This window comes from Chelonoidis abingdonii, chromosome 8 (assembly GCF_003597395.2).
Source record: "Chelonoidis abingdonii isolate Lonesome George chromosome 8, CheloAbing_2.0, whole genome shotgun sequence".
NCBI lineage: Eukaryota > Metazoa > Chordata > Testudines > Testudinidae > Chelonoidis > Chelonoidis abingdonii.
In genome coordinates this window covers 92,679,421-92,707,255 of record NC_133776.1, presented here as the reverse complement: position 1 = coordinate 92,707,255, position 27,835 = coordinate 92,679,421, and the positions used below count along the sequence as shown (strand labels likewise).

Here is a 27,835-nt window from a genome sequence, read left to right as displayed (position 1 = left end):
CTCGCATCTTCTGTGTTGTAACCCTGTGGCTCATCACTATCTGAGGTTTTAAAGTGTTAGTTCAAGCCTCTAGCAGGATTAGCTCATCACAAAATCACTGATTCTTCACAGGATGTTATAAGTTATAGCCCCTAAATAATGTAAATTGAGAACACCCAATTAACCATTGCACTTCATCTCTTGTGATCATTCCCACATTGCAAAGCAGGTACAGTGGAGTCGCATCTTACACGGGGGTTAGGTTCTAAAGTCAGCGCGTAAGGCGAAAATGGTGTATAGTCAAAATTACCCTTGAAAATCCCTTAAATTGTCCATAAAGTACAGTATACATGGTTTTGTGTACAGTATACAACCCTGTAAGTAATATGTATAAATGTATACTGTAATGTACAGTATATAATAGAGTACATGTGCAAAATATAATTTTACAGTACTGTATTTTTAATTACATGAGTGTAGGGGACCGTGGAAGACTGTGTTACGGCCTAGCTAGGGTATTTCTGCTTTCTCGGCGGCTGGTCACTGTAGGACACGGCATGTCAGTATAATCCGCTCCTAGCTGGTAAGAACTGCTTTGTATGGCCTTAAGCCAAGGGGCGGACACTGCCTGTGGAAAGCCCCTATTTGTTTATGTATAAGCTGTTTCTGCATTTGGTATATATAGCTGCAAGGCTTCGATCCCGCCTTCGAACTCCATACCAGGCCGAGCTTCGGTGCGCTGGGTTCCCCACCTCCGTGACAGCAACGCCAGGAGTCCCCGTTGCGGGTGTGTCACTTTACCTTTATTAAAGCCAAGTAACTCACAGTGTGTGTGGGCCTCGTTCTTGCAGAGCACCCTGGGTAGGCCCGTAACCTCCCAAGAACCTTACATTTGGCGCAGCGAACAGGGTGCTCTGGGAGATGATGCCGTTTTGGCCGAAGGTAGGGGAAGTAGGGAAGCCGTCGCTGTCCCTTCAGTGCATACCTGGGTGGCCCCAGACTGAGCGCTGGGGGCCGGTAGCGCGGGTTCTGGCCGGGTGGGCTGCACCGGCCAATTGGCCGGAATTTCGGTAGGCAGCTGGAGTTACCCCCGCACAGCTGATGGAGGGCTTACAGTGGCTGCGGGCGAACCAGCATTCTGGGATGGAACGGTGAGCCATGGGGGAGCTAGGGTGGCTCCTCCTGACCGCCTTCCGGGCCCAGGATGAGGAGGTGCTCCGCTTACAGCAGGCCCTGGAAGAAAAGACGCTGGAGTGCACAGCCCAGGTGGAGACCCGTACCATGGCCCAGGAGGTCGTCACCTCCCAGGCGGAGCGCGCCCAGGAATTGACGAGGCATTGTGAGGTCTTAGTGGCCCGGGTTGCAAATAAACGAAGTCTCAGACTCAGGCGGTGGCCGGTAACCAAGGCCCAGGTATGTGCGGTGACCGCTGCCCCCTTCTGGGACCCCGAGGCCTGGGACGGTAACATCTGGGGCTCATCCTCCTCCTCCAATGATGAGGAGGAGCCAAGGCCTCTGGTGGCGCACGCCCATCCTGTGAGAGAGCTATGAGTCGAGGGCGGCGAGCTGCAACCGGAAGTTGTTCGAACCTTCAAAACAAGTGAATTGCAAAAAATCGTAAAGACATTTCGCCAGGAGCCCGGGAAAGGTGTCCTGCGCTGGCTGATCAGAGCCTGGGACAATGCAGGCAATACAGTCATGCTCCTCCGGTATGAGCTGTAACAGTTGGGTGTCCTGTCACCAGATTCATAGGTACATGCCCAGATGTCCAACCCCCCGCAGCCCCATGGGAATGAGGAGTCGCCCTCCCTGTACCGCTGGTTGGCAGCGGCTGTAGGCGCGGCCTACCCATCGGTAGGGAAATTGGAGGCACAAGCAGACCCCTGGAAGACCATCGTCGAGGGGGTACAAGTACTACGACAGTTGGGGATGGCCTGGGCCATAGAGACGGGTGGTACGGACGGACCAGACGACATGCCAGTCACAAAGTTCATTAAAGCTACCCTGTTGCGCTTGGCCCGAGACGAGTTGAAGCCCTCGCTCTTTGCGGTTGTTATGGCAGCGGATGGGCGGGTCGGAGATTTAGCTGCCACCGTTATGCAATTGGAGACCACCCTGGCCAGGGCACGGCCTAAGGCCGTCCAAGCTGCAAAGGGGCAGCAGAGCAAGGGACAGGCTGGCAAGGACAAGAAAAGGGAAAGCTGCAGGTGCCCCAGAAGGTTTTGTGGTTAGATCTCTTACAGGCTGGAGTCCCTCGAGAAGAAATCAATGGAAAGCCAACTTGTATAAGTGATGGATGCAGCTGCCCGCCGCTAAACAAAGTACCGGAAGCGAGGGGAAAAGGGCATGGAACGAAGCAAACCAGTAGAGCCCTCTGCTACACCGGCAGAGTGGCAATTTCTGTGCCCCTATTGAGGGCGTGGCAGATCCTCTGTTCCGTGTGTGGCCACAGCCACATACAGGAGGGTGGCGGGGGATCAACGCCCCTACGTACCCCTAGTAATCCGCTGGCCGAGGGGAGGGGTTCAACATGTCTTGGCGCTCCTCGATACAGGTGCCAAAGTCACGATCTTACATTCTGCGCAGACCCAGGGCTGAACCACCCTGGTGAAAGGCCTTGGAGGAGCTGAGACCCCGGGGTATGAGGTCATGGTCACCTTGACCCTGGGGAAAGCCCCTCCGTTCCAGGCCATGGTCCTGGCAGCTGCCACAGAGGAGTACATACTAGGCATCGATGTCTTACGGGACCATTCGGTGGACACGCAGTATGGCCTTTTTGCATTCGGCCATCCCCGGTATGTAAGCGCAACGCGAGCGCGGACGGTGCGGACATTAACGATCATGCGGGGCACCCCTCGGTGGGAGCCCGTGGTGTTGCCCCGCCCAACCGCCGTGGTCTCTAAGAAGCAATACTGCCTCCCGGAAGGGGAGGAGGAAATTACCCAAACAATTAACGCGCTATTGGAAGCCAAGATTATCTGGCCCATCCTAAGCCCCTACAACAGTCCCCTCTGGCCCGTACGGAAACCGGATGGGACCTGGCGTATGACTGTAGACTATCGGGAGCTTAATAAAGTGATCCCCCTGCTGACAGCTGTTGTACCAGACATGGTAACCTTGATTGAGCATATTGCAGCAGCTGCCCAACCGTGGCATGCTGTTCTCGACTTGGCTAATGCCTTTTTTTCCATCGCCATTGCCCCGGGTAGTCAAGAACAGTTCGCCTTTTCGTGGCAGGCACGCCAGTACACCTTTTGTGTGCTGCCGCAAGGTTGAAAGCACTCCCCAACCATATGCCACCAGCTGGTCAGCGCCGACCTGGCCCGGATACAGTTGCCACCGCTGGCCCACCACTATCATTATATCGATGATGTCATGGTCTCCGGCCCCTCTCGCGAGGTGGTGGCGGACACCTTACACGCCATTGTGGAGGGCCTGGAGTGGCGTGGGTGGAGTCTGAACCCGCAGAAGATACAGGGCCCCGCTCAGATGGTGGTTTTCTTGGGCATTATGTGGGCGGGGCCAGAATGGCAGATCCTTCAGAAGGTGCAACAAACTGTGCAGGGCTATCCCACGCCCCAGACAAAAAGGGAGCTGCAAGCTTTCCTTGGTTTGCTTGAGTTCTGGCGCGCATTTATCCCCCATCTTGCCTTCCTCATGCGGCCATTACAAGCCTTAGTGCGGAAGGCGGCGCCCTGGCAGTGGGCACGCAGCCACCAGACCGCCTTTGATCTGTGCAAAGATGCCCTGCTTATGCACGCTTGGCTCCACGCCCCACAGCTGGGGGTCCCGTTCGAGCTTGAGGTCACCACAGTGGCGGACGTGGCCTCCTGGGGGCTCTGGCAGCCGGCAAGGGGCCAGCAAAAAGAACCCATCAGCTTCTGGTCCCGGGCCTTGAAGGGGGCGGAGCCCGGCAACACCCCTCTGGAAAAACAAATCCTGGCAGTGGTCTGGGCACTACAAGACACCGAGCGCGTGACAGGCCCTATGCCAGTCGTGGTGTGCACGCCCAGTCCCTTAGGGCACTGGGTGTGGGAGGACCCCGCCCAAGTGCAAACAGTAGTCGCACAAAATGCCACCCACTTCAAGTGGAAGCATTACTTACAGCAGCGTATGCTGTTAGGCCGGCCCTCTATCTCCACCCCCCACGCCGTCTTGCTGGGGGCGATTACCTTTGAGCATGTGCCTTCTCTCACGGACGAGCTGCCACCAGTGGAGGACCCTGTGCCCCCCCTCTGGTAGGAGAGGCCCCTCCCGTGGACCAGCTGCCCGCCGAGAAACGGGACTACGCATAGTCATGCCTACACCACCCAGGGGACCCGGCAGTGGAGGGCGATAGCTTACACCCCCTATGCGGATGTAGTAGCCATGGCGTGGGGGGCAGCCAGCTCTAGTCAATGGGCCGAGCTGCGGGCCGCCACCCTGACCATCGAAGACTCCCCACCACGGGCGTATATTTATACGGACAGTTGGGCCCTGTATAAGGGCCTCTGGACCTGGGTGACTGCGTGGGAAGCCAAGGGATGAGAATTGGCAGGCCGGCCCCTGTGGGGAACTGCACTATGGCAGCAGCTCCTCCACTATGCCTGGCAGGCCCCCCTGGCTGTGCGACATGTGGACGCCCATACAAAAGCCCAGACCGCAGAGGCCCACTGGAATGCGGCGGCTGACGACATGGCCCAAGAAGAGGTCGTGCAATTGGCCAAGCGCTACCATGTGGAGGGGGGCTATCGCGGAGCCCGTGCAACGCAGTATGTGGCCCTGTGCCAGGGCACTGCCCTTCCCCTGGCAGCGTGCCGCACTGCCTGGGCAGGCTGCCCTATCTGCTCCCGTTTGGTGCCCATTGCCCTTCCAGGACCGGCCGGTTGGATCCCGAGCCACAGGCCCTTGCCAAGATTGGCAGGCCGATTACATAGGCCCTCTGCCCCAGGAGCGGTGCTGGCTGTACGTCTTCACGACCGTGGACACCTATACTGGTCTGTTGTTTGTACATCCAAGTACCACTGCGGCGGCGACAACCACGCTGACGGCACTGCAACAATTGTGATCCCGTTACGGGACACCACGTACCGTGCAGAGTGACCAAGGGATCCACTTCACAGCCCAATCGGTTCAAACCTGGGCCGCTGACGTTGCCGTGGACTGGCACTTTCACCTTCCCTACACACCAACAGCCAGTGGCCTTATCGAGCACCTAAATGGGCTCCTGAAAAACCAGATCCGTCGCCTTATGCCCACCCACACACTGTGTGGCTGGTCTGGGGTGCTGGAGCAGGCTGTCTGGCTATTAAATAACCGCTTCTTGGGTGAAGGCCAGACACCCGTCCAGCGTCTCACCATGCCCCCCCCCAGATGCCAGCACATCTGCGGGTAGATCTTAGGCATGCACCTGGGGTAGTTGATTTGGCACAAGGTGTAGTAACCTTATATGCATTGCCCCCCCACACTTTGCAGGCAGAGCAAACAGTGACTCCTTGGACCGCCCAAGCACAACTTTGGTGCAAGCCACCCTATTTGTTTTGTGTTCTTCCAGTGAGGGAGGGCCTACGGCTGTATCCCCCATATTGGTTGAGCTCAGATCACTCTCTAGCCCTCCTCTCATGCACCAACGCGGGCGCCGAGCCGCTGCAGTGGGAGCGAGGGGAGGGCCTCTGTAAACTTGTTCCTTTACCTCCTGCAGGTCTGACAAGCCGCAGCCCAAGTAAGACTGAATGGCACGTACTAGCAAACGTCTGTTGGACAGTGCCGCAGCGAAAACTGCAAGCTGCCATGATCCTGGCCACTGGGAAAGAATGGGCCTATGTGCTGCCAGAGGGAGAGGACTATCCCCATATGGCCTCGCTCTCCCGATTGTCGCAGCGCTCCTTGTAAGGGGAGTTACTGCCCAGGAGGCTGTCGCCTCCCCAGTAAATGCATGGGTAGTACTTGCCCAAACTGCCGTTAATGCAACGTCTTTTTGCCTCCCCCGAGTGTATGCTGTGGGCGCCCTTATGGAAACCTGTTTTATTGGCATTTGTGCAACCCCGGCCTCGTTGCAGGAGTTTTCCCTGTTAAAAACAATTGTGAAACATATTACGTATGGGGACTTGTATGCATTGGGCCCCACCCAGTATGCTTTAGATACAGCCATATATTCCTTTTGTCTTACTAATGTTACCCCTGCCGTTTTTTGTGTATATTTTGTAAATGCCACCGTAGATCATACCAATAAAAAGTTATTTTGTCAAAGCAGGAATAATGTTTCTTTTGCTTATGGACATATAAAATTGCCTGTGGGGTGGTTTTTACTTTGTGGCAGGGTCGCGTACACCTACGTCCCTGCCAATAGTTCTGGGGGCCCCTGCGCCCTCGGCCGAGTAGCTCCCCTTATGTTGCCACATCCCCCAGTGGGTTTTGCCTGCCACCGGCAAGAAACCATCCCTTTAAATTCCACCTGTAAGGCTGAGGTAACCCTTTTCTCCAAAACGGAAGCTGCAGCCCTTGTGTTTTCCCTGGTGGGCATACCGGGCCTAGTGGCGCATAATTATCATGCGGTAGCACACCTTGCATGCACTGTTGCCAAAGCCATTAACTTAACCTCCACCATTCTTGCACTGCTTACGCAAAAGCTTGAGGAAGTACGCCAGGGAATGTTACAAAATAGGCTGGCCGTTGATTACTTGCTACTTCGACACAGCCACCCCTGCCAAGACTTGCCGGCATGTGTTGCTTTAATGTTACCAATGCTGGGCCCTCTGTAGAAGCCGCTTTGGAGCACCTTCACCAGTTAGCAGAAGGCATTCGCCAGCAACAGGGAGAGTCCTGGCTCTGGTCCTGGCTCACCTCCTTACGTGGTTGGGCTGCACACTTGGTGCAGGGCCTTTGTCTTGGCCTCCTTGGTTTATTAAGCTTATATGTTTGTTGCATGTGTGGTTGACGTTGTTGCCCCCGGTGCCCCACACCTACCCCTTTGGGGTCCTCGTGATCACTGGCATCGCTCGAGAAAGCGAGGGGAGAACTGTAGGGGACCGCGGAAGACTGTGTTACGGCCTACCTACGGTATTTCCGCTTTCTTGGCGGCCGGTCACTGTAGGACACGGCATGCCAGTATAATCCGCTCCTAGCTGGTAAGAACTGCTTTGTATGGCCTTAAGCCAAGGGGCGGACACAGCCTGTGGAAAGCCCCTGGCCCTAGGCCAAGGGGCGGACACTGCCTGTGGAAAGCCCCTATCTGTTTATGTATAAGCTGTTTCTGCATTTGGTATATATAGCTGCAAGGCTTCGATCCCACCTTTGGACTCCATACCAGGCCGAGCTTCGTTGCGCTGGGTTCCCCGCCTCCGTGACAGCAACGCCAGGAGTCCCCATTGCGGGTGTGTCACTTTAACTTCATTAAAGCCAAGTAACTCACAGTATGCGTGGGCCTCGTTCTTGCAGAGCACCCTGGGTAGGCTCGTAACCTCCCAAAAACCTTACAATGAGAGAGAATGAGAGATGAAAGAATAAAAAAGGAAAACAGTAAACCTAACCATTCATCCTGGATATTCTTGCTAGTCTACAACGACGATGGCACTATTGGGGAGTTGTCAGGGCTTGATGTCGATCCAGGTGACATCTGCTGCTGGTTGTTTTTTCTTGAAAACATTGTGATCGGCAACTGTTGCTGTTGTCTCTTGAGATGCTCAAACATTTCTTGATATGGTCTCAAATCGTCCATAGTACTATGTGTGATTTTGAGGCTTCGTTCCACTGAGGGATCATATTCAGGAGTTAAATCATTCAAGTGTTTCGCTGCTTGGAACACTTCAGCAAATTTATGAAGATTCCAATTTCCTGGCTTTTCCTGTTCGTCGTCATCATCTTCGTCTTCTGTAGACGATTTTATCAGTTCCTCTAACTCTTTGTTAGTCAATGTTTCTCTGTGGCTCTCAATTAATTCTTCAATTTCTTCCTCAAGGATGTCAAAGAAGCCATCACCACCCACTTGCCTGGCCACCTGAACAATGCGTTTTACTTCTTTGTCAATGGTCAGGAGACCCTTAAAATCATTCACACATTCTTTCCATAGGTTTCACCAACATGCACTGACTGTTTCAGGCTTGATTGCATCCATTGCCTGTTTAATATAAGTGATGCAATCGGCAATGTTGAAGGACTTCCAATACTCCATAATGGGTTGGCAACCTTTCAGAAGTGGTGTGCCGAGTCTTCATTTATTCACTCTAAGGTTTTGCCTGCCAGTAATACATTTTAATGTTTTTAGTATGTCTCTTTCTATAAGTCTATAATATATAACTAAACTATTGTTGTATGTAAAGTAAATAAGGTTTTAGAAATGTTTAGGAAGCTTCATTTAAAATTAAATTAAAACGCAGAGTCCCCCAGACTGGTGGCCAGGACCCAGGCAGTGTGAGTGCCACTGAAAAACAGCTTGCTTGCTGCCTTCGGCACCCGTGCCATAGGTTGCCTACCCCTGCTCCATAACATTAAGATTGGGATCAGCATACATAGCGCTACGTATTGGTGAGAACGTAAGCCTTGTGTATGTGGCCTTGAAGCAGGAAATCATGCCTTGGTTGAGAGGATGGAGGTGGTACTGGGGGGGAGAAAGATGACTTCAACATTGTTATACAAACCGGAGTGCCTCAGGGTGACCAGCAGCATTGTCTACGATCAGCAACACTTTAAAGTCAAGTCCTTTCTCTTCGAGGTCCTGCTTGACCTCCAGAATGAAACATTTGTGGAACCAATCCAGAAATAATAGTGCTGTCACCCAAGCCTTTTTATCTGATTGCCAGAACACAGGCAGGAGATTTTTGTTCTTGCCTTTTAAGGCACAGGGATTTGCAGCCCTGTAGAGCAAGCCCGGCTTTATTACATGCCCAGCTGCATTGCCACAAAACAACACAGTCACACGGTCTTTAGCTGCTTTGAAGCCAGGGGCATGTCTTTCTGATTTTGAAATGTAAGTGCGGTTGGGCATTTTTTTTCCAGAAGAGCCCAGTCTCTTCAGCATTAAAAACTTGTTCCAGAAGATAGCCCATTTCTTTTATGATTTTCTTTAATTGTTCGGGGTAAGCTTTTGCTGCCTCTTCATCAGCAGATGCAGATTCACCAATAGTCCGCACGTTTTTGAGGTTGAAGCGGTTCCTAAAACTGTTAAGCCAACCTTGGCTGGCTTTGAATTGCTTCCCATCAGAAGGCTGTCCCTCTTTGGCAGGAGGTTTGAACAGCACATAGAGGCTAAGAGCCTTTTCTCACAATGTGTTGCCATCGATAGGCACATATTTATGATTCATATCTTCCAGCCATAAGTTTAATGCCTTTTCGGCCTTCACTAAAGTCTTATCTCACACCTGGCTCGTCACCTTAGCAGTTATTGGAGCACTTGATGCCACGGCTTGACAAATTTCTCTTTTTCAAATCTTGATGGTACGGATGCTAGATTCGTTGTGGCCATATTTACATGCCACTTTGGAGACCGACATACCGTCTCTCTAAGTCCAACACAGCCAGTTTTTCCTCCAGCGTTGGAACAGATTGCTGTTTCTTCGGTTGAGCATGAGATGAAGTAGTTGGCTTGTGTTTAGGGGCCATCTTGTCCAAAAAATACATATCTTTAAACTCTAGAATCACACTCAGCATGGTGAGATGCTCACACTATGAGAGGCACACAGGAACTGAGACCAACTGAGGGACTCATGCTCATGCTCACTCCGGGGGCATACACTCATTGTGCGCGTGTAGTTGAATTCACGTAAGTTAAATGTGTGTATGATGCGACTCCACTGTTTGTGGAATTTTTACACCCACTTTGGGCTGGTGTAAGTGATCACACAAAGTGCAGGGCAATGGTGAATCTCATCACTCGGTCCCATCCATCGCTCTGTTCAGCTAAGTCAAAATGTTTCTTCATTACAAGAAGACATCTCCAGATGCCCTAGCCTTTCTATCTGAAGATGGCCTGCAAAGGAAAAACACAGGCTATTCACCCTTTTGCTTCTTTATGATGTATAAAGACCTGAAGTTATTTAAAAAGAAAAATCAGCTTGTTTTTACTTTAGCAGGTTCTGTTTAAGATGAAAGACTGTGATGATTGAGGAGTTAGTAATGGTGATGTCACAAGAGATTACAAAGCGAAAGCTGAGCTAAGAGGGGAATGGATTTTTATCAGACTGTTTAAAACTCCTTCATTTGTTGATAAAACCTATTTAGGTGACTAACATTTTCAGTGGAGAATGCCTTTGTTAAAGATCCTTACACACTTCTTCAAATAAAGTGTTGAGTGCTCATAATTAGAGCTGGGAAAATAGATTTTTTTTTGGTTCACGTGCAATTCTGAAAAATAAAAAAAAATTCATTTGGGGTCAAACTGAAACCATTTTTAAAATTTTTTCAGTAAAAGTTGAAGAAAATGTGGGTTAAATAAAACATTTCATTTTGATTCCGTGCACTTAACTTAAAAAAAAAAATTTAGAGGAAATTTCAAAACAAAAAAATCATTTTGAAAGAAAAATAATTGAAACATTTCATCTTAAAAATGTCAAAACAAAACATTTAGCTTTTGGGTTTTTTTCCAACCAGAAAAAAAAGAATCACTATATGTTCGGGTGTCACCAAATTTGCATTTTTCTCCAAAACAAGTTTTGAGTTGAAAAGTTTCCTGTAGCCCTACTGACACTAACTTAGAATGATTTCCCTTTGAACCCTTATGGCTCAGCAGAGCCAGGGAAGACTAGACTGGACATTCTTGATTAGGGCAAGTGCCTTTGTTGGCTGGAAATAAGGGAAAAACCACATGAAAAAATGAGAGACTGCTTTATTTTAAGTGACATTTTAAGGAAACACCATTTCCATTAGAATATCATGTATTTGTCTCTCAAACATACATTTCCACTGCCCTCAAGTACACAACATAATTATCAGAGGCTTCAACTTTAGGTTTTATATGGTCAAGGGATGACGGCCCTTAAAAGGCAAGTGGATCACTAGGTTGCCTAATTTTGGCTGGATGTTTTCCTGGAGATTTCATCACCACACTCTTTAATGAAAGATTAATCTTTAATTCTTTGAGATGCCATGCCAATCCTGGAGGGTTGGCAACCCCAGGGTCACCCCTAAGGGACCAATTAATGAAATGAAGGACAGTCCCTTACACTAAGGCCCAGGTGCTCACCCTTTCCCTGATGGGGCTGTGATTACCTGAGGCAGAAGCCCCATCCCAGGCCCCCTCATAGGGTTACCGCAGAGAGCCAGCGGCCACCCCATGCCTGGCAGTGCCGCACCCTTAGCGGTGGGGTGACCACACAGCCCGATATCAGGAGCTTTGTCTTACACAGGCAACTACCCGCCCCTGAAAAAGTCCCAGTTGTTCACTCCTGCCAGCCGGTCACTCCAGGGCAGAGCCCCGCGCCAGGAGGGCGCTGCTCCCGCTGGCAGGGCTGGGGGAGGGGGGCGGCCAGCGTGCCAGGGCCCAGCCAGGCCGGGCAAGTCAGAGAAATACGTGAACTCGTATTCATCTCAAACTACACATCACAAAACTGAGCGACAACTCCGAGAGCCTACAGCATTTTCATGAGAGAAACACAAAGTACACAGTGTATAGTCACTATTGAGAGAAGTTATATCCCCATACACTGACAATCGCGCTACAACACGAGGTCGAGCATGCTAGGTATATATTGCATTACTCGGTCACGCGACAGGCTTAGGTGTCACAAAGCTTTGCATAATATGACACCTGAGCAAGAACATGCGAGATGAATCAAGAACGAAGTCACATAGCCTATACATATTTCATGAGAGTGCGACTGGATTCCGATTGTTCCCACTGCACAGAATTTCATCACAGCAATCAATCGACTACTATTATTTATAACTGATACGTATACTTTAATTATCTTCTATATTAAATATTCTTTCTGAAGCCAAACGCCCGATTCCTGTAATGTTCGTGAAATTGGCTTAAGGTCTCTATTCTCCTTACTGAGCTAACGTTGGGCATTCAGCCGTGCTCCGCACTCAGTGTTCCGCGCTGCTTGTCAATCTTCTAGTTCACTCTTTTATTTATTTTTGCCATCGTTTCTCTCACTATCTTTTGAGATGCGTTGCACGTGGACTTAGAGGTTGCTATGGACATATTTCCTAGAGTAAGGACAGCCCACAGATCGACATACTCTAAACTCATTCGTCTCATGTGCATATCACTCTCATCCTATAGTATCTTGTCCTCTGCTTTAGCAGTCTATTATTGGCGTCACTGTCTCCTTGCTTCGGGGAGCGGTTATTCTTCGGGGTGTCTGTTCGCTCATTCCCGTGTCGTATTTGTTGCCCTGAGTTGTGGGGAGAGAGAGCTGGGGAGCATAGGAGTGCGCTCGGAGACTGTATTCTTCAGCGCTATGCAGACGCTACATATTCTGGCATTCAGGCATTGTCTCTGGTTTGTAGCGCAGTACGCGACTACTGAGGGGAGTAAGAGAGGCATTGTTCTTCTGCAGTCCCTCTGCTTTGGCTGTGGTCTGGCAGTTCAAGTAGGTAATATCCTTGCACGACATGTATAGCCACCACCTGCGTCTACGCTCGCCTTATTTTAATCCCGGTCGTTTTCTTAGTCGTTCTCGCTGGGCAGTTTTTCGAGCCTTTTTGTTGTGTCTGCCATTTCATACCTAGATGATACGTAGTCGGTTTATGTCAAGGGTCAATGATAGTATGTTCCGAGATGACTGAGATAGTCTTCAGTCCAACAGAGTATGAGTGACTCTTAATCATGAGATGCGGTGACACGCGTGGGTTGGTCATGTATCTACCTTTTGATATAGAAGAGGACGACGTTCCTATACTGGAGTAGTAGCTCCACAGCGTATTCTGCTGCTGCCTGGGAGGGAGAGGGAGTGCTCGTGTATGCGTCTAGCCATGATGTTATTGTTGCGTTGGTGTGGTTTCGTGCACGTGATGGAGCGAGAGATTGTGGGTCGTATTGGAGGGGGCGACTAGCGCGATGGCTAGCCGATGGGTGATATATCACCACTATGGATTTCTATCTAGTTTCTTTGCATAATACAGATATCATCCAGATTACGCCACTGTGAGCAATAGCGAAGGTCCAGAGAGGCGAGCGAGGTGATGGGAGTTACCAATATCTCGCTATCTTCCTATCTTGAGGGCTTGCTCTTACGTTTTCTAGCTCGTGCACCAGGCGACACGGCGCTTCTCAGTGTGAGAGGAGGCAGGTAGGCGTTCGACGGACACAGAATGATTAGTAGCGGCTGGTGGTCTGGTCTGCTTTCTTCGGTTTGTTCCTTATTTCGCGGGTGTCTAGGGAGCTGGCGAGGGCGCGCGATGATTGGTCAAGTGCTATCTATATTTATTCTATTGTATTTCTCTATGTCTCTAGTGGAGCTCGCGAAGTGCACGAGAGACGTCTCTTTGTTCGCGGCTGTCTGCTGTGAGTATCTCTTTTTGTATTATGTTTTTTGTGTTTGTTCTGTGTATATTTCGAGCCCCGCCACGTGTCCCTCTGATGGTTTTCGCGGTGTCTGTTGTTATTGTTTTGTGCGCCTTCCTGTGAGCAGCCTGAGCAATGGCTCCGAGTGGTGTTGGTTTTTTTTTGTCTCGCGCGGTTGGTTTTCTGCGTTTGCTTTGTGTGATATGTTGTTGTCTCGGAGCGGCTTGCGGTTCTTGTTGGTTGGTGCTTTGGCAGGTTTGTTAATGCTTTTGCTGGTGCTTGTGTCTGGTGTGTGGTGTTTGTTGTGTACTAGATGCGGCGCTCGCCTGGAGGCGCGGCGGGGGCGCGGGCGCGCGCGGGCCGCGGCGCGGGCGAACCGGGGGCCCCGTTGTGCTGACAGCTGGCAGGGGAAACGACGTGTCGGAAGGTATCGCGGAGCATGACAGGGTCTGGGACCCACCACCACAGGAGGAAGCAGAGTGTCCGTTGCTATGAAGATCATTTTTATTCCCCCCGCCCCCCGCGCCCCCGGGGGAGCCCCCCTCCCGGCGGCGGCTCGGCTCCCCTCTCTCGACAATGAATCCAGGTAAGGGGGCGGTCGGCCTCCTCCCCTCTAGATAGAGTGGAGCAGGGAGATCATGACGTAAACTCTAGGAACCCACTGCCTCAAGGCGATACCGGCTCTGTCGCCACCCCCTCACATCACGGCCGCGCGACAGAGGTAGAAATCGGGGGGGGGGCAAGAGCCCTTAGGAGCGGCACGGGGAGCATCAAGGACCGCCCTTCAGTCCTGCAGGATAAGCGGAGGAAAGACACGCGCGCCCCAGCACGCCCACCTATGCACATCCACCTAACCCCAGCGCTCTTGCGCAGATTCCCCCCTCCACCCGCCTAAGCAAGCCCACCAACCGCCCCAATCCCCCTCAACCGCCTCTGAACCAGCCCGCAAGGCCGCGCCTAATCCCACCCCCTGCCCCAACAGACCCCCCGCTCCCCACCTCATGTGCCCCCAGCCGGCCCCTCACTCGCTCTTCCACCCCCCACGTGCCCCAGATCCCCTCTCACCGTTCTCACCAGCTCCCGCACGTCCGCCCCAGCACCCCCTCTTCACCCGGCTCTCTACAAACCTCCAGAAGCATTATGTAGCAGCCCTCATTGCCTACCTTGTCTACCACCAGGCTTCTAACACCAGTTCCCATACCGCCTCACACAGACCGAGTGTCCTTTATCCCAAACCCTACCAAGCTCCTGCCTCAACCCCCCACCGATCCTCCTTACCACTCTCCCCAAAAGACTTCACAGATCCCAGGCTCTCGAACCTGGAGAGAGAGTTCATTATCCCAGCCTACCACGCCACGGCCTGCCCCCAGCACCGCCCCTCCCCGCTCCTTCGCAAAACCCTCATGTGCCTACCCCCGGCCCCCCAGATCCTCCTCACTGGCTGCTTCCCAACCCTCATGTGCCTCCCGCCAAGACCCCTCACCGTTCTTCCCAGCTCCCCACGTGCCTGCCTCAGCCCCCCCCGATCCCCCCTCACCGCTCTTCCCAACCCCCACGTGCCTGCCTCAGCCCCCCTGATCCCCCATACCACTCTCCCCCAGCACCCCACAGATCCCCCCTCACTGCTCTTCCCCATCCTCCCACGTGCCTACCCCAGCCCCCCAGATCCTCCCTCACTGCTCTTCCCAGCTCCCCACGTGCCTGCCCCAGTCCCCCCAGATACCCCCTCACTGCTCTTACCCAACCCCTCATATACCTGCCCCTCCTCACTGCTCTTACTCAGCCCAAGATCTCCCCCGCCCCCTACAGATCCCACTCCCCCAGTCTCACATGTCCCCCAGCACCTCCCCAGATCTCCCCTCACTGCTCTTACCCAACCTCCCACGTGCCTACCCTAGTCCCCCCAGGTCCCCCCTCACTGCTCTTACCCAACCTCCCATGTTCCTGCCTCAGCCCCCCCGATGCTGCCCTCACAGCTTTTACTCAACCTCCCATGCCCACCTAGATCTCCCCTGCTTCCCACATATTCTCCTCCCCCTAGTCTCACATGTCCCCCAGTACCCCACAGATCCCACCTCACTGCTGTTCCCAACATCCTACATGCCTGCCCCCTAAAGATCCCCCTCACTGCTCTTACCCAGCCCCGCACGCCCACCTAGATCTCACACCTCTGCCCTCCCCCGCTCCCCCACAGATTCCCCTCACCCAGCCTCACACATCCCCCATGTCCCACAGATCTCATCTCACCACTCACCCAGCCCCCCATGCTTGTCTAGATCCCACCCCCTGCCCTCCCCAAACCCTTCACAGATTCCTCCCTTACCACTCTTACCCAGCCTCATGTGCCTACCACAGCCCCCCACAGATCCCACTTCACTGCCATTACCCAGCCCCCATACCTCCCTAGATCCCACTTCCCACAGATCCCCCCCCATCGCTCTTACCTAGCCTCATGTGCCTGCTCCAGCCCACCATGCCCTGCCTAGATCCCACCTCCTTGTCCTCCCCCAATCTGCAGCTCCCCAGGCGTCATCTAGATCCTACCTTCCTGTCCTCACTCTTCCCCCACTTAAACCCCATCTGTCTGCCCTCTCCCATACCCCACCTTACTGTTCTTATCCAGCCTCACATGCCCCAGCTCTTCACCTAGAACCCACCTCCCCCATTCCTATCCTGTGCTGTGTCCCACCTAAATCCCACCTCATGCCCCTTACCAGCCCCTCAATACCCCCCCTGTACACCACTGTGCCCCCAGCAGCCCCTATACACTTCCTACCCAGCCCCCCCCCCAATAGCTCACCTCACTGTCCCTTCCCTGCCCAGCCCAATACATACCCCATGTCTAGTCCGTACTACCCAAACTTCCAGCCTCCAATACTCTCCTCCCAATATCTGGCCTCCAGCCTCACAGCGTTATATAAACAGGCCATGCACAGCTCCCTCCGTTACCAGCTCTCCCACATACTCCCTATACCTGTGATATCCAGCCTCCAATATCTAACCCCCAACTCTCTTACTTAAGGCTTAATATTGAAGCCAGAAATGAGGTTGTGTATTGGAACAGTGGTGGTGGGGAATACATCCTAATAATGCCCCACTAATGAAGCCACAATCCTCATACTCCCAGTCCCCTTGAATCATAGGAGCTCTCCTGTATCCAGCTCTATACTTAGCCCCAGTATGGCACCCACAGTTCCCCAAGCTCAGCCTTCTAGTCTTCTGTAATTAAAGTGCACACACTTCCCCTTTGAAACGTGACAACAGTGCAGCTCTCCTTATATGCTCCGCCTTACCTCCCCACTACAGTTCCTGTATAAATACAAATCCCCCTCAATCCTCAACACTATACACAGCATTCCCACCCTTCTTGGTATAAGAAACAAAAGTCCCACCCCGTTTAATCTTCTAGTTAATATTCTCAGAAGCGTGTCTTCCCACCTCCCCTGCTAAAGCACTTGGCTCCCTAATCTGCTAGTTTGAGGTGCCTTTTTATTTCCCCATATTGCTTCCAGGCACAACAATCCCCACCCCCTCCCATGCAGCTGCTCCCCCCCACTTCATCTGCCACCATTACCATGCATTGTTGTCCTCGCCCTTTTCATGCTGCTGCCTGCAACCTCCGCACTCCCTCTTTGCGCACACACCTGCAGTATCCTATCATCTGTGAGTTTCTGTACTTATCTCCTGTGTCCTGTCCTCCCATGCTGCCACTTCTGGAAGGCACAACAATGCAATCAAACATCCATGCTCCTGCATGTGGAGGTCTAGCAAGCTGTTCCCCTACTAATCATCTGCTCCTTAACCTTGAAGTTTTCCTCTCCTCCATACTTGCATCACCTGCATTTTAAGAATATTTTATATTATAAAGACTTATTGGCATGGCATTGTTAATATTTCTTGATGGGACTATTGAAAAGGGGTTTTCAGTTGATACATATTCTAATCCCCCATGTTTGTTTCCTACTGGGTTTTCCCCCCTCTCTGCTCTTCTTTCAAAATGGTTGTGTTACAGCCCTTGGTTCTTCCCCAGGGTTGATTCTTGTTGCAGATCCTCAGTACTATCTAGACAGACAAACCACAGTGTATTTGATTCTTTCTCTTTGTATTGCTTAAATTGCACTCTGAGCAGGCAGGAGGCAACTGAACCTCTCTCTCCATTGACATGTAGAGATTTTTATTTAAAACACAAGTGTCTGAATTCTCACAATTAAGAGGCTGAGGTTGTTGGCAGTGTGCTCAGAGTTGTTTACCCATTTTTAAGGGTTAGTATCTTTTGTGTTCTTTTGAAATTGCTTGACACCATAAAGGGAAATAATTGATATTTAATTAGTATTGTTTTTACAACCAAAAAGTTCCTATTTCTTTTTGCAATAAAAGCAAGATGTCATAATGATAGTCCTGATAATGCTACAATATTACTTGTAAGCCAACTAATTTTTGGAAAGCCAAGTTATATTTAGTAACTTTGAAGTAAGGTTGTTTGATATCTACATTTTCTTCTCCAAAGAAGTAGCATTCTAAAGTTACAGTACTTATTTTTGTGCTAATTCTTTTGAAAAAGAAATGACTATGTAATTGGCTGCAAAGTGACCTACAGTGAAGAAGGAACATGAAATTTGCTTAATATTGAGTCAGTAATTATCAACATTTTATAGTGATAAACAGTCAGTCACCTCCCATTTTAAGTCGTTTGTTTGTAATTAATATCTAATATTTTATCTGTTACTACCAACCCACTTCTAAAATGACATTCTCTCTATGTAAAGGGACCTGTCAGGGTAAAAATTGACATTGTTTCCGTGCCAACTGTGTTTTGAATTTATAAAATCATTTAAAAAAACTTTTTTCCTTTTCACTGTACTGATGGTTTTGCATTGTACTGAAATATTGTATTGGGAGATGAAAATAGACCTGTCGATTCCACTTTCTGGCTCTCCTTCATTAGCATTAGTATCTGGATTGCACATGTAGGGTAGCCTTGCAAATTTCTGCTCACAAGGAGCAAGTAAGTTTTTTTTTTGTTTTTTGATTTTTTTGGACAGGGAGTAAAATATCCATATCTTTTTCATTAGCATCAGTCAATGTAGTAAAGAGCACATGTATAATTTTGTTAGCTGGGCTTGTAATTAACTCAGGACAATTTTGTATGGTTGCTTATATTTACATGTGAAACATTTTTTTTTAGTTTTTTTTTTTAATATTTCTATTTTTTTTAAACTTTAGCTTTGCAGAGCCTAAATCTTGATTATATTAATCTGACATTGACCTTAAGTTAATGGTGTCTCCAGCTAACACGTCATTTGTTATTACTCAGTTGAGTCTCTCATTTTATTGAACACAGACCTTTGGATATATTTACAGCTATGGAGAACAAGTAGCAGAAGTCATTAGACTTACAAACAATACAGTATATGGACCGTTTATCAGTGGGAATCAGACTTCGTCTACACTGCTAAACCTACACTGGCACATAGAGTAGCCCTCTACTGTAGTGGCAGCATACTTTGACAGAGTTTTTCTGTCACTGTAGAAACACCACCTCCCAGATGACGTTAGCTGTGCCTACACTGGGGTTTCATCAACATAGGTATGGTCGTTGGGGTGTGGTTTTTTCACACCTTTGACTGACATAGCTATGCTGGTATAAATTTTAAGTGTAGACAAGGCCTCAGAAATAACTTAGTTTGGACGGGGGGAAAACAAAAAATTCTGAATGTGAGGATTCTGTACTGCAGCTGAAAATGTTATAAATTCTGTAAACTAACATGGTTCCTTTTACTTTTCTTTCTGAAGGAATGGAGGGAAAAAAACTGATTTCTGCAACAGACACTCAGTACTCTGGTATGCTACTCCAGTCTTTGAATGAACAACGTGACCATGGACTTTTTTGTGACGTTACTGTTATCGTGGAGGACCGGAAATTTCGAGCCCACAGAAATGTTCTTTCTGCTTCTAGCACATATTTTCACCAGCTTTTCTCAGTTGCTGGGCAAGTGGTGGAACTGAGCTTTATAAGAGCAGAGGTTTTTGCAGAAATACTCAACTATATATATAGCTCAAAAATAATCCGCGTTCGATCAGACTTACTTGATGAGTTGATTAAATCAGGGCAATTACTAGGAGTTAAATTTATAGCAGAACTGGGTGTACCTCTGTCACAAGTAAAAAGCCTATCTGGTGGCATCCAGGATGGTACTTCAGAAACTTTACCTTCTAGCTCAGATCAAGAGAGTCTTGAAACACAATTATCCCCAACAAAACATGTGAGTCAACATGTAATTGGTGGGATGCCTGTTATAACAGAATCATTTTCCTTACATGGTGAAGAATATGAAACTACAAAAATTACAGTGAGTGATTCAGATGATGATGATGATGTCATCTTTTGCTCTGAAATTGTGCCTGCAAAAGAGCGTTCTCCAGAGACCAGTGCAGTGGCACAGAGCCAGCCTTGCCCAAATCCTGCTGTGGTTTCTGACCAAACGTCCTGTAGCACTGGTGGATCTCCCCCTCTAACTAGTATTGCAGCAACTCAAAAACTCACTTCCTCTGCCAACCAACCAAGTCCAAACCAAACACAAACTAGTGCTGAATCACTTGACTCTTCAGCTCCAAAGCATTTGACTCCCAACATCATTTTGCTAAATCAGTCTCAACTTAATTCATCATTAAGTGTCAGTTCCTCACATCAACAACACGTGTCTCCTACAGTTAATTTGCTTGGGGAGAACCAACAGCCATCTAATAATGAGTCTTTAGCTGAAATGGAAACAAATGCTGTTGATGAGGAGGAAGACGAGGAGGAGGAGGAGGATGTGGAAGATGATGATATCATTAGCTCATCTAGTCCAGGTTCAGTCAGTAGCAGCTCTTTGGTTCAGCAATCTTCTCCCCCCAAAGTAGCGGCATTTGAAGGATCAGGTGTACAGAAAAAACAGGTTGTTACTTTTCCACAGGAAACGTCTTCCAAACCTGGAGAGTTTAAAATAAAAATCTCAGATGTTCTTACTGGAAGCAACAAGGATTCTTCTGTGGGTGTAGCATCAAAACATGTGATGGAAGGTCAAAAGATCATAACTTTAGATACAGCTACTGAAATAGAAGGCTTGTCAACAGGTTGTAAGGTTTATGCAAATATTGGTGAAGATACATATGACATAGTAATTCCTGTAAAAGATGATCCAGATGAAGGAGAAGTCAAACTTGACGAGATGCCTAGAACATCTGGTGATGATCCTGCAAACAGAAAACGTATGAAGCTAAAACATGATGATCACTATGAGCTCATAGTGGATGGAAGGGTCTACTACATTTGTATTGTATGCAAGAGATCCTATGTATGTCTGACAAGTTTGCGGAGACACTTTAATGTTCATTCCTGGGAGAAGAAGTATCCATGTCGATACTGTGAGAAAGTTTTCCCTCTTGCAGAATACCGTACAAAACATGAAATTCACCACACTGGTGAGCGAAGGTACCAATGCTTGACATGTGGGAAATCTTTCATCAATTATCAGGTTATGGCTTCACATATAAGATCAGTTCATAGTCAAGACCCTTCTGGAGATACCAAGCTTTATCGTTTGCATCCTTGCAGGTCTTTACAGATCAGACAATATGCATATATTACTGATCGTTCAAGCAGTATACCTGTAATAAATGAGGATGGACTTGTTTATCGTGTTGGTGCAGGAAAAGATGATGCTGAAGGAACAACTTCTAATCCTCCAACTAAGCCCATGACCTGGGATGATATTTTCATTCAGCAGGGAAGTGAATCAATTTTTAAACAAAATCTATCAGAAGGTAGTACTGAATTTGAGTTTGTAATACCAGAGTCTTACTGAAATGCTTTAAGTGCTGAAAAAGCTTCAGTATAGAAAAGGTGCAACTGTTTTAAATGAACTGCTACAAATATTGTAAAACAAATTGTTAAATGAAACAAGTTTACTTGTTCTACCAAGTCATCAAAGGGTAGTATTTAGATGGATTATTTGTAGCTGCAATTCATCTGAAAGTTTACTTGAATACAGAATAAGATATTTCCAAGGAGCTGTCAGTGTTTTTTCTAGTTCATTAATTTTCATTAAAAAAAAAAAAAGGAAAATTATAGCTTGACAAGGTACAGTTTCCTTAAATAATCTGAAACATTGTTTTTCTTTTAAAATAATTGGGGTATTTCCTGTACCTTGAAACATTTATTACATAAACTTTTTCTTTCATGTTAGCACTTTAATGCTGAATTCTCTTTAGATGTTAACCCCAAGATCACCAGAAGATGTTCAGCATAGCCCCTTGGATATGGCATAATTTAAAAAAATCCCACTGCTCATACATTAACTCTGAATAGTGTATTACTGAAAGGGTCCAAACTAACTGATCAATTCGTTTGGAGCAGTGTATTTTTGAACCAGCATCTTAGTTTTGTTTTTCTGGTCAAAATGAACCAATTCGTTGTGAAAATGTTCATACTGATAAGAAAAATTCAGTTTGGGTTAAACTGAACAAGATTTATTTATATGTGTCAATATGGTAAGCAGAGTATTCAGTGGCTGGACCATTATATTTTATTCTTTTTTGCAATGGGGAAAAATATCAAACTATGATATTGATGAAAAAGAACATTGAAGAGAAAGATCAAGTTCTGCAGCATGTTTTTAAAATCCTGAGGAATAATGTCAGATCTTATTATTATTAAAGAGTATGCTGATTTAGAATGAGTTGCCGCTTTCCTGTTTTGTTCATTATGGCAAAAGGCTTTGATCAGGTATTTAAAACATTTTTATAATACTTTTCCTAGCAGAAGACTGCAGAATATACTTCCTGAAACCAAGAAGTAATGTAAATGATGCCTCAGCTCTGTAGCTGAGACTACTACAGATTTTACAGGCCTGTTTAGCTAGATTTTTAATAAAGTACTGAAAACTTTTCCCAGTGGGAAGGGTTGCTTTCAGGAGGACTAAATCAATAATCGTTTGTTTTTTTTTAATGTGTTTATATAGGTTCCATGGCATAGGCATATCAATATTCATTTTCAGTTTTAATAATATCCCTCCTTTCCCATGCAATTGGTACATATTTAGGCACTTGGAAAATAGTTTAGTAAAAGTTCAACTAGAACAAGAAATGCTAGTTTACTTTCAGTACTATCGGCACAGTGACATAGTCTAGCATTTCTGATTTAGTAACTTGTTGAATTTTTGTAAATGGTAAGATGAAAATTAAACAGAGGTTTGTAGATGACTGAAAAGAATTGTTGTGCATAGTGTTAGTTATCAGTAACCTTTCATTAAATCTCTTACCTAAATCACAGTTTAGGATTTTTCTTCTCATATTCATGTTTTAAGAAAAACATTTATTTGATGTTCAGACCAACATTCCTTCACTTTATGACCTTCAATCGTAAATTTCCAGAAAGATAAGTTCTATTTCAAGGTAAATGGTTTGAATATAATTAAAGCTATAATTAACGGGTACCAGAAATCAGTATTTGTAATAATGGGAAGAGGAAGAGAGAATTTGTTTAGCTAGTAGGTATAGTATGCAGCACTTCTGTTTTATAGGCTAAGAATACAATATGTATAAATGTTTTTATATTATAAATTTACCCTTTTAAAATTAGGAACTAGGATGTAATTCAAAACTATGTGCATTGTCAGAATCATAAAATAGGTTGATTTTGTGTAGATGTTTATAAAAATTGCTCTTTGGGCATCAGGGGAATATTTTAAAATGTGATAGGTTGAATGTTTGAGTTTCATTGGTGGCATTTCAGCAGTTACACACAATCCATTCAAAGAAATAAATATTGATTGCCTATAATAGCACAGGTTGTACTGACTTACTTAACTGTGTACTAGAAAAAAACTTCATGGCCTCATGTCATGAAAAACATTGAGGGTATATTCTAAATTAACCTAGTATGACGCATCTGGAATTAAGCTTAGTAATAAAGGCTATCAATATTTGCTGCTGCTAAGGTTTAAACCTTAAGTTAAACTGTGCCTACAAAGGTGTCTCTTTAGAAAAAAAAAACTGGAAAATTAGTGGTTCAAAAGGTGTAGTTTTGCCAGAAGACTCAGGCCTGCATGTGTGTCTCAGTTTTCTATTTTCCTTGGAAGTGAGCTTCGATAGCCAAAGTCCAGAGGTCATGTAAAATAAACTTTTTTTAAACTTCACTTCCAGTATTTATTGGATTGGAAACATATTAGACCCCTTCTTTTAAACTCTTTATGGGGCAATAGTTTTTTTATATTTAGATTTCTGGCTATTGTACTTAGGGTGGGTTTTGTTTTTGTTTTTTTAAAATCTTTATCATTACCTTCTGGTTTGACTTAATCCAAAACATTTAGTAAATATTAAGAAATTGGTTCTGGAAAAAAAACTGGATTTATACTAATTGAATCTGAACATGCATTTATATAAATATTATTACAACATTCAGCAGAGATCCCTTAGCAAACCTAAACATCATTTTACAAATATAAAAGTTAACTTTGATCTGCTACAGAATGTAATAATGATGGCGAAGAGTCCTCACTGTGTGGCTCCTATGGGAATTCATACCACAGCATTCCAATATATAAATAAACAAATACAGAGATAACAAAATTGATAGGTTGCTTATTTATTTTGTACTGTTAAGGCATGCAACTTATACAAAGATGCAAAAGCTGACAACTGTATACATTGAACATTGGGTTCTACAGCTGTTACCTATCAACTGTTCTGTGTGAAACATTGTTCATTTTTACCAATACTGTAATGTATATACTTGTACAGTCTTTTCCTTAACATAGTTTTTAAAGTTGTGTTCTACTTTTCATTAACCGATAATTGATATTAGTTCTTAGAGCTTTCTATGGCAAAAATAAAAAGTTTTAATTCTAGAGATGTGCAGAATGTTTCTTTTCAAGGGCAATCCACTTTTCTGAGACACTTTGTGTTTCTCAGCAACTGATTTGTGGACCAGCGCCTGCCCCTGAGGTCTCCCTGACAATTTAGGAAGACAGGAAACCAATTCCTGGGATCAAAAAGGTTGAGAAACACAGCTTTAGATGAGTTAATGTTGATAATTGTCTCATGTAGGACTTTTTAAGGTAGCAGTGAATTCTCAACAAAATTTATACAATTTAGAAGTTTCTTTTATTAAGCTGAATTAGTTGAACAATGGTGCATATTGTAAACTGCACAGTCTAAAAGCATTTTGAGCCAGTATGTGTTCTGCTTGACTTCTAATTGGGTTGCACTGGTCTAGAAACTTCAGCTTCTTGTTGTCTTATTCAGCTGATGTATTTCAGTTAACTCATGGTGCAGCGACTTCATATTTAATGAAGCTGCAAATAAGTTAATCTCTAATTGGTTATGGTTTGGAATTTTTCCATGTGCAGTTCTTGAGATAATTGAACCTTTGGTTGACAAATTATTATTGAAATGGGGTCTAATTCTGCAACCCTTAATAAGTAATACTTTCTGGAGTAGACCCAATAAACTCAATGGGACTATTTGCATGAGTAAGTGCTAAGTACAAGTACTCCTGTTCTTTTTGTGGATACAGACTAACACGGCTGCTACTCTGAAACTAATCAGCATAGTAAAACTGATGTGGGGAAAGGATTTGACAAGAAAAACATAGCTACTCAGAAACTTGTCAAAAACTGTTTGGGGAGAGAATATCAGGAACATTAGTAAAACATCTCATTCATGTAGGGATTGGACTTGTCCTGCTGGGGTCAACAGCAAAACTCCCACTGACATGAGTGGTGCAGGATCAAGCCCAGCATAATCTATTTAATTTAATATAAAAATAAGTGAATGGGATACTGTACTTATTACATTATTCACCTCTGTTTTAAATCCTTCCATTTTAATGTTCTTCAGCAGAATTTCTCTGTGTGAAATCCTACAGAGGATACAGAGCCTTGCACATACTGGGTAGCACTTATAAATGTAACCCCCCTGAAATCAATGGAACTACTCATGTGAATAAGGATTGCAGAACTGTAGTTACCACAACTATAAAATGCATAGGATACATTTGTTCTTTCAACACAATTTACAAAACCAGGGCTCAGTGACTTAACTGGGACTACCAAGGGTAGTAAGCACCATGCCCAGTAAGGTTGGCAGTTCTGGGCCCTAAAATAGGAAATGCTGTTGCGGCTTTTTCTGTAGTTCCTAGTTACATACAAGGAATTTCAGTGTAATGATTGCAACACTAATACTCAGAAAAGCTGCTAAAATGTAAACTGCAACTTTGTAAAAATTTTTAAAAAGTCACAGAGTTTTATTTTACTTTTGTGAAGTAATAAAAGATACGTGTCATAATTTTTACATTCGCATAAGACATTATGGATAGAGTGCATAACATTGCATTTATGTTCAACGTTTATACTGTTGTTGAAGCAGAAGGAAAACAGCAAGTTGAACAGAAAATCCCAATAATGCTTTTAATGTTAATGTTGAGCTGTCCTTTTATAATAAATGTAAAGCAGCAATGCAGCTTTTGCTTAAATATACCAGCATATAACAATTAATAAAAAGCTCAAAGGTTTGGAAAAAAGAGCATTGACATTTCTTAGGTCTTCTGCTTCTGTCAGGCCAAAGGTACTAACAATACACTTGCTTCCAAAGATCCTTTTTATGGCACTGCGTTATTTTTCTCCCCTCATGACTATGTAATGCGCCTTAGTTCTGACCTGCAATATCCCCTATGCCTTGTAGCCCTGTTTAATAGAGAGAGGCACAAATGGTATACTATTTTCCAGGTGAGGTTAGGACTGTAACTTTTATTTCAAAGCTCTAGAAGTAAAATACTATTTAAAAAAAATGTATGCAATATATTTCTCACAGGGAGTAGTACCATGGGTGCTGTCACTTTTTTTTATATGCACGCCAAGTCTCTCTTAAAGATGTGATTGAGTTGAACAGCTGTGAGGTTAATTTAGAACAGAAGGGGTATTAGTGTGCTAATTTATTTCTGGTGCCCAAACTTACGGGAGCTGTATTTTAAACCATATATAATGGCAGGGGGGAGTCTACTGGAACATGTACTGCATACACTACTGCTTTAAATCCAGTGGGTATCTTGCATGTATTTCTCCTCCTGCCACCATTTTCTAAGAAGAAATATTTCGTTGTCCAGAGAGACGTTCTACATTTGCTTCTGGTTGAACAATTTATTCTCTTTTTAGTTTGAGACTAGATGGACTTGTATCCGACAGGGAAATGATGAGTCTAAAAAACTGCCTAAATGCTTTGCAAATGTACAGGGTTAAAAGCAGCACGTTAAAGTGTGGTTGCACTCTGGAAGTGACAGTGTGGGTCCCACATGTATCTTCCTTTCTGACACTATCTCACATGTGGTTAGGTTGCAAGTAGAAAGATACTGCAATCTGAAGTCCAACTGTATTCATTGTGGCTCACATAACAGCATAAAACTCTACAAGCCAAATTTTGCTCTCCATTACGTTTTGTCTGGATTGAAGTGACACAGCTATAGATGGGTGCAGCCTTACAATTTACACTTCTCTAGGTGCAGGAGCTGAAATAGAATCCAACCTTTTCGGTATAACAAGTAAAAAGCAGATATCTTATTTTTATCCCCAAAGTAAACAGATGGAATGCTCAGAGTGAGTGGTTCTGAACAGAAAGTTGCCAAATGAAATCACTGCTTGGGCAAGAACCACACTTTAAAGGAGCATTGTGCCACTTAATAAAGTTGATCTTTTTTGTTATGCAAGATGCATGCAAAACTTGCATGAAATCTAGATCAGCACAACTATCATTTGAAGATTAAAAGAAAGACAACAATAACAGCAAATTCTTATCAACTTTGTCCTAGGCTATCGGTTACATGGTGTTGAATTTTATCCACAAGAGACTTACATCTTGAGAATAAATAGTGGAAATTCATTACATGCAGCCTGTAATACAGCCACTAAAAAAGTTCTTATACAGGATGCTGACTCAAAACAATCTATACGAATTTCCCAACCAAAAGAAGGAAAACACATGGTTTTGCTGAAATGACTTGTGGACAGTGTCAGATGCTTTTGCTTAGCAGAACACAGAAAACTGCACCTTTCTGTTTAGGAGATATCTACAGTCCAATTGCTGATACATAACCACTCAAACTGTGACTTTTATATTTATACATACCAGAACTAACAATACTCTGTTCAATATTATACCTCCTACCTTATGATGCATCCTGAAACAAGCCAGCCTGGCTAGTGCAGTTCTCTCTTTCAGCAGGCGCTATTCCAGTTGTTGGACTGCTACAGGACATCATCTCCTATAGAATTATTTTTCCATCAGTTTGTATTATGTTTTAAGAAACTCATGCTCTTCTTTGGATTCTCCTTTGATAAGGATGTAGACTGTAAGCAATGAATGACGTGAACCACATTCCACAGCCCAGCAATGTCCTGC

General features: G+C 45.9%; 1 protein-coding gene across 2 annotated transcripts in view; it reads left to right on the top strand.

The window, feature by feature from the left end:
* Positions 1-25,964, top strand: part of ZBTB33 (zinc finger and BTB domain containing 33) — a 33,722-nt gene extending 7,758 nt beyond the window's left edge. For both annotated transcript variants that reach the window (XM_032767058.2, XM_075068843.1), the window contains exon 2: positions 19,196-25,964. In XM_032767058.2, coding sequence (XP_032622949.1) covers positions 19,198-21,249 — 2,052 coding nt within the window. In that variant the 5' untranslated portion in view covers positions 19,196-19,197 and the 3' untranslated portion in view covers positions 21,250-25,964. The remainder of the gene's footprint in view (positions 1-19,195) is intronic.
* The last annotated feature ends 1,871 nt before the right edge of the window (positions 25,965-27,835 follow it).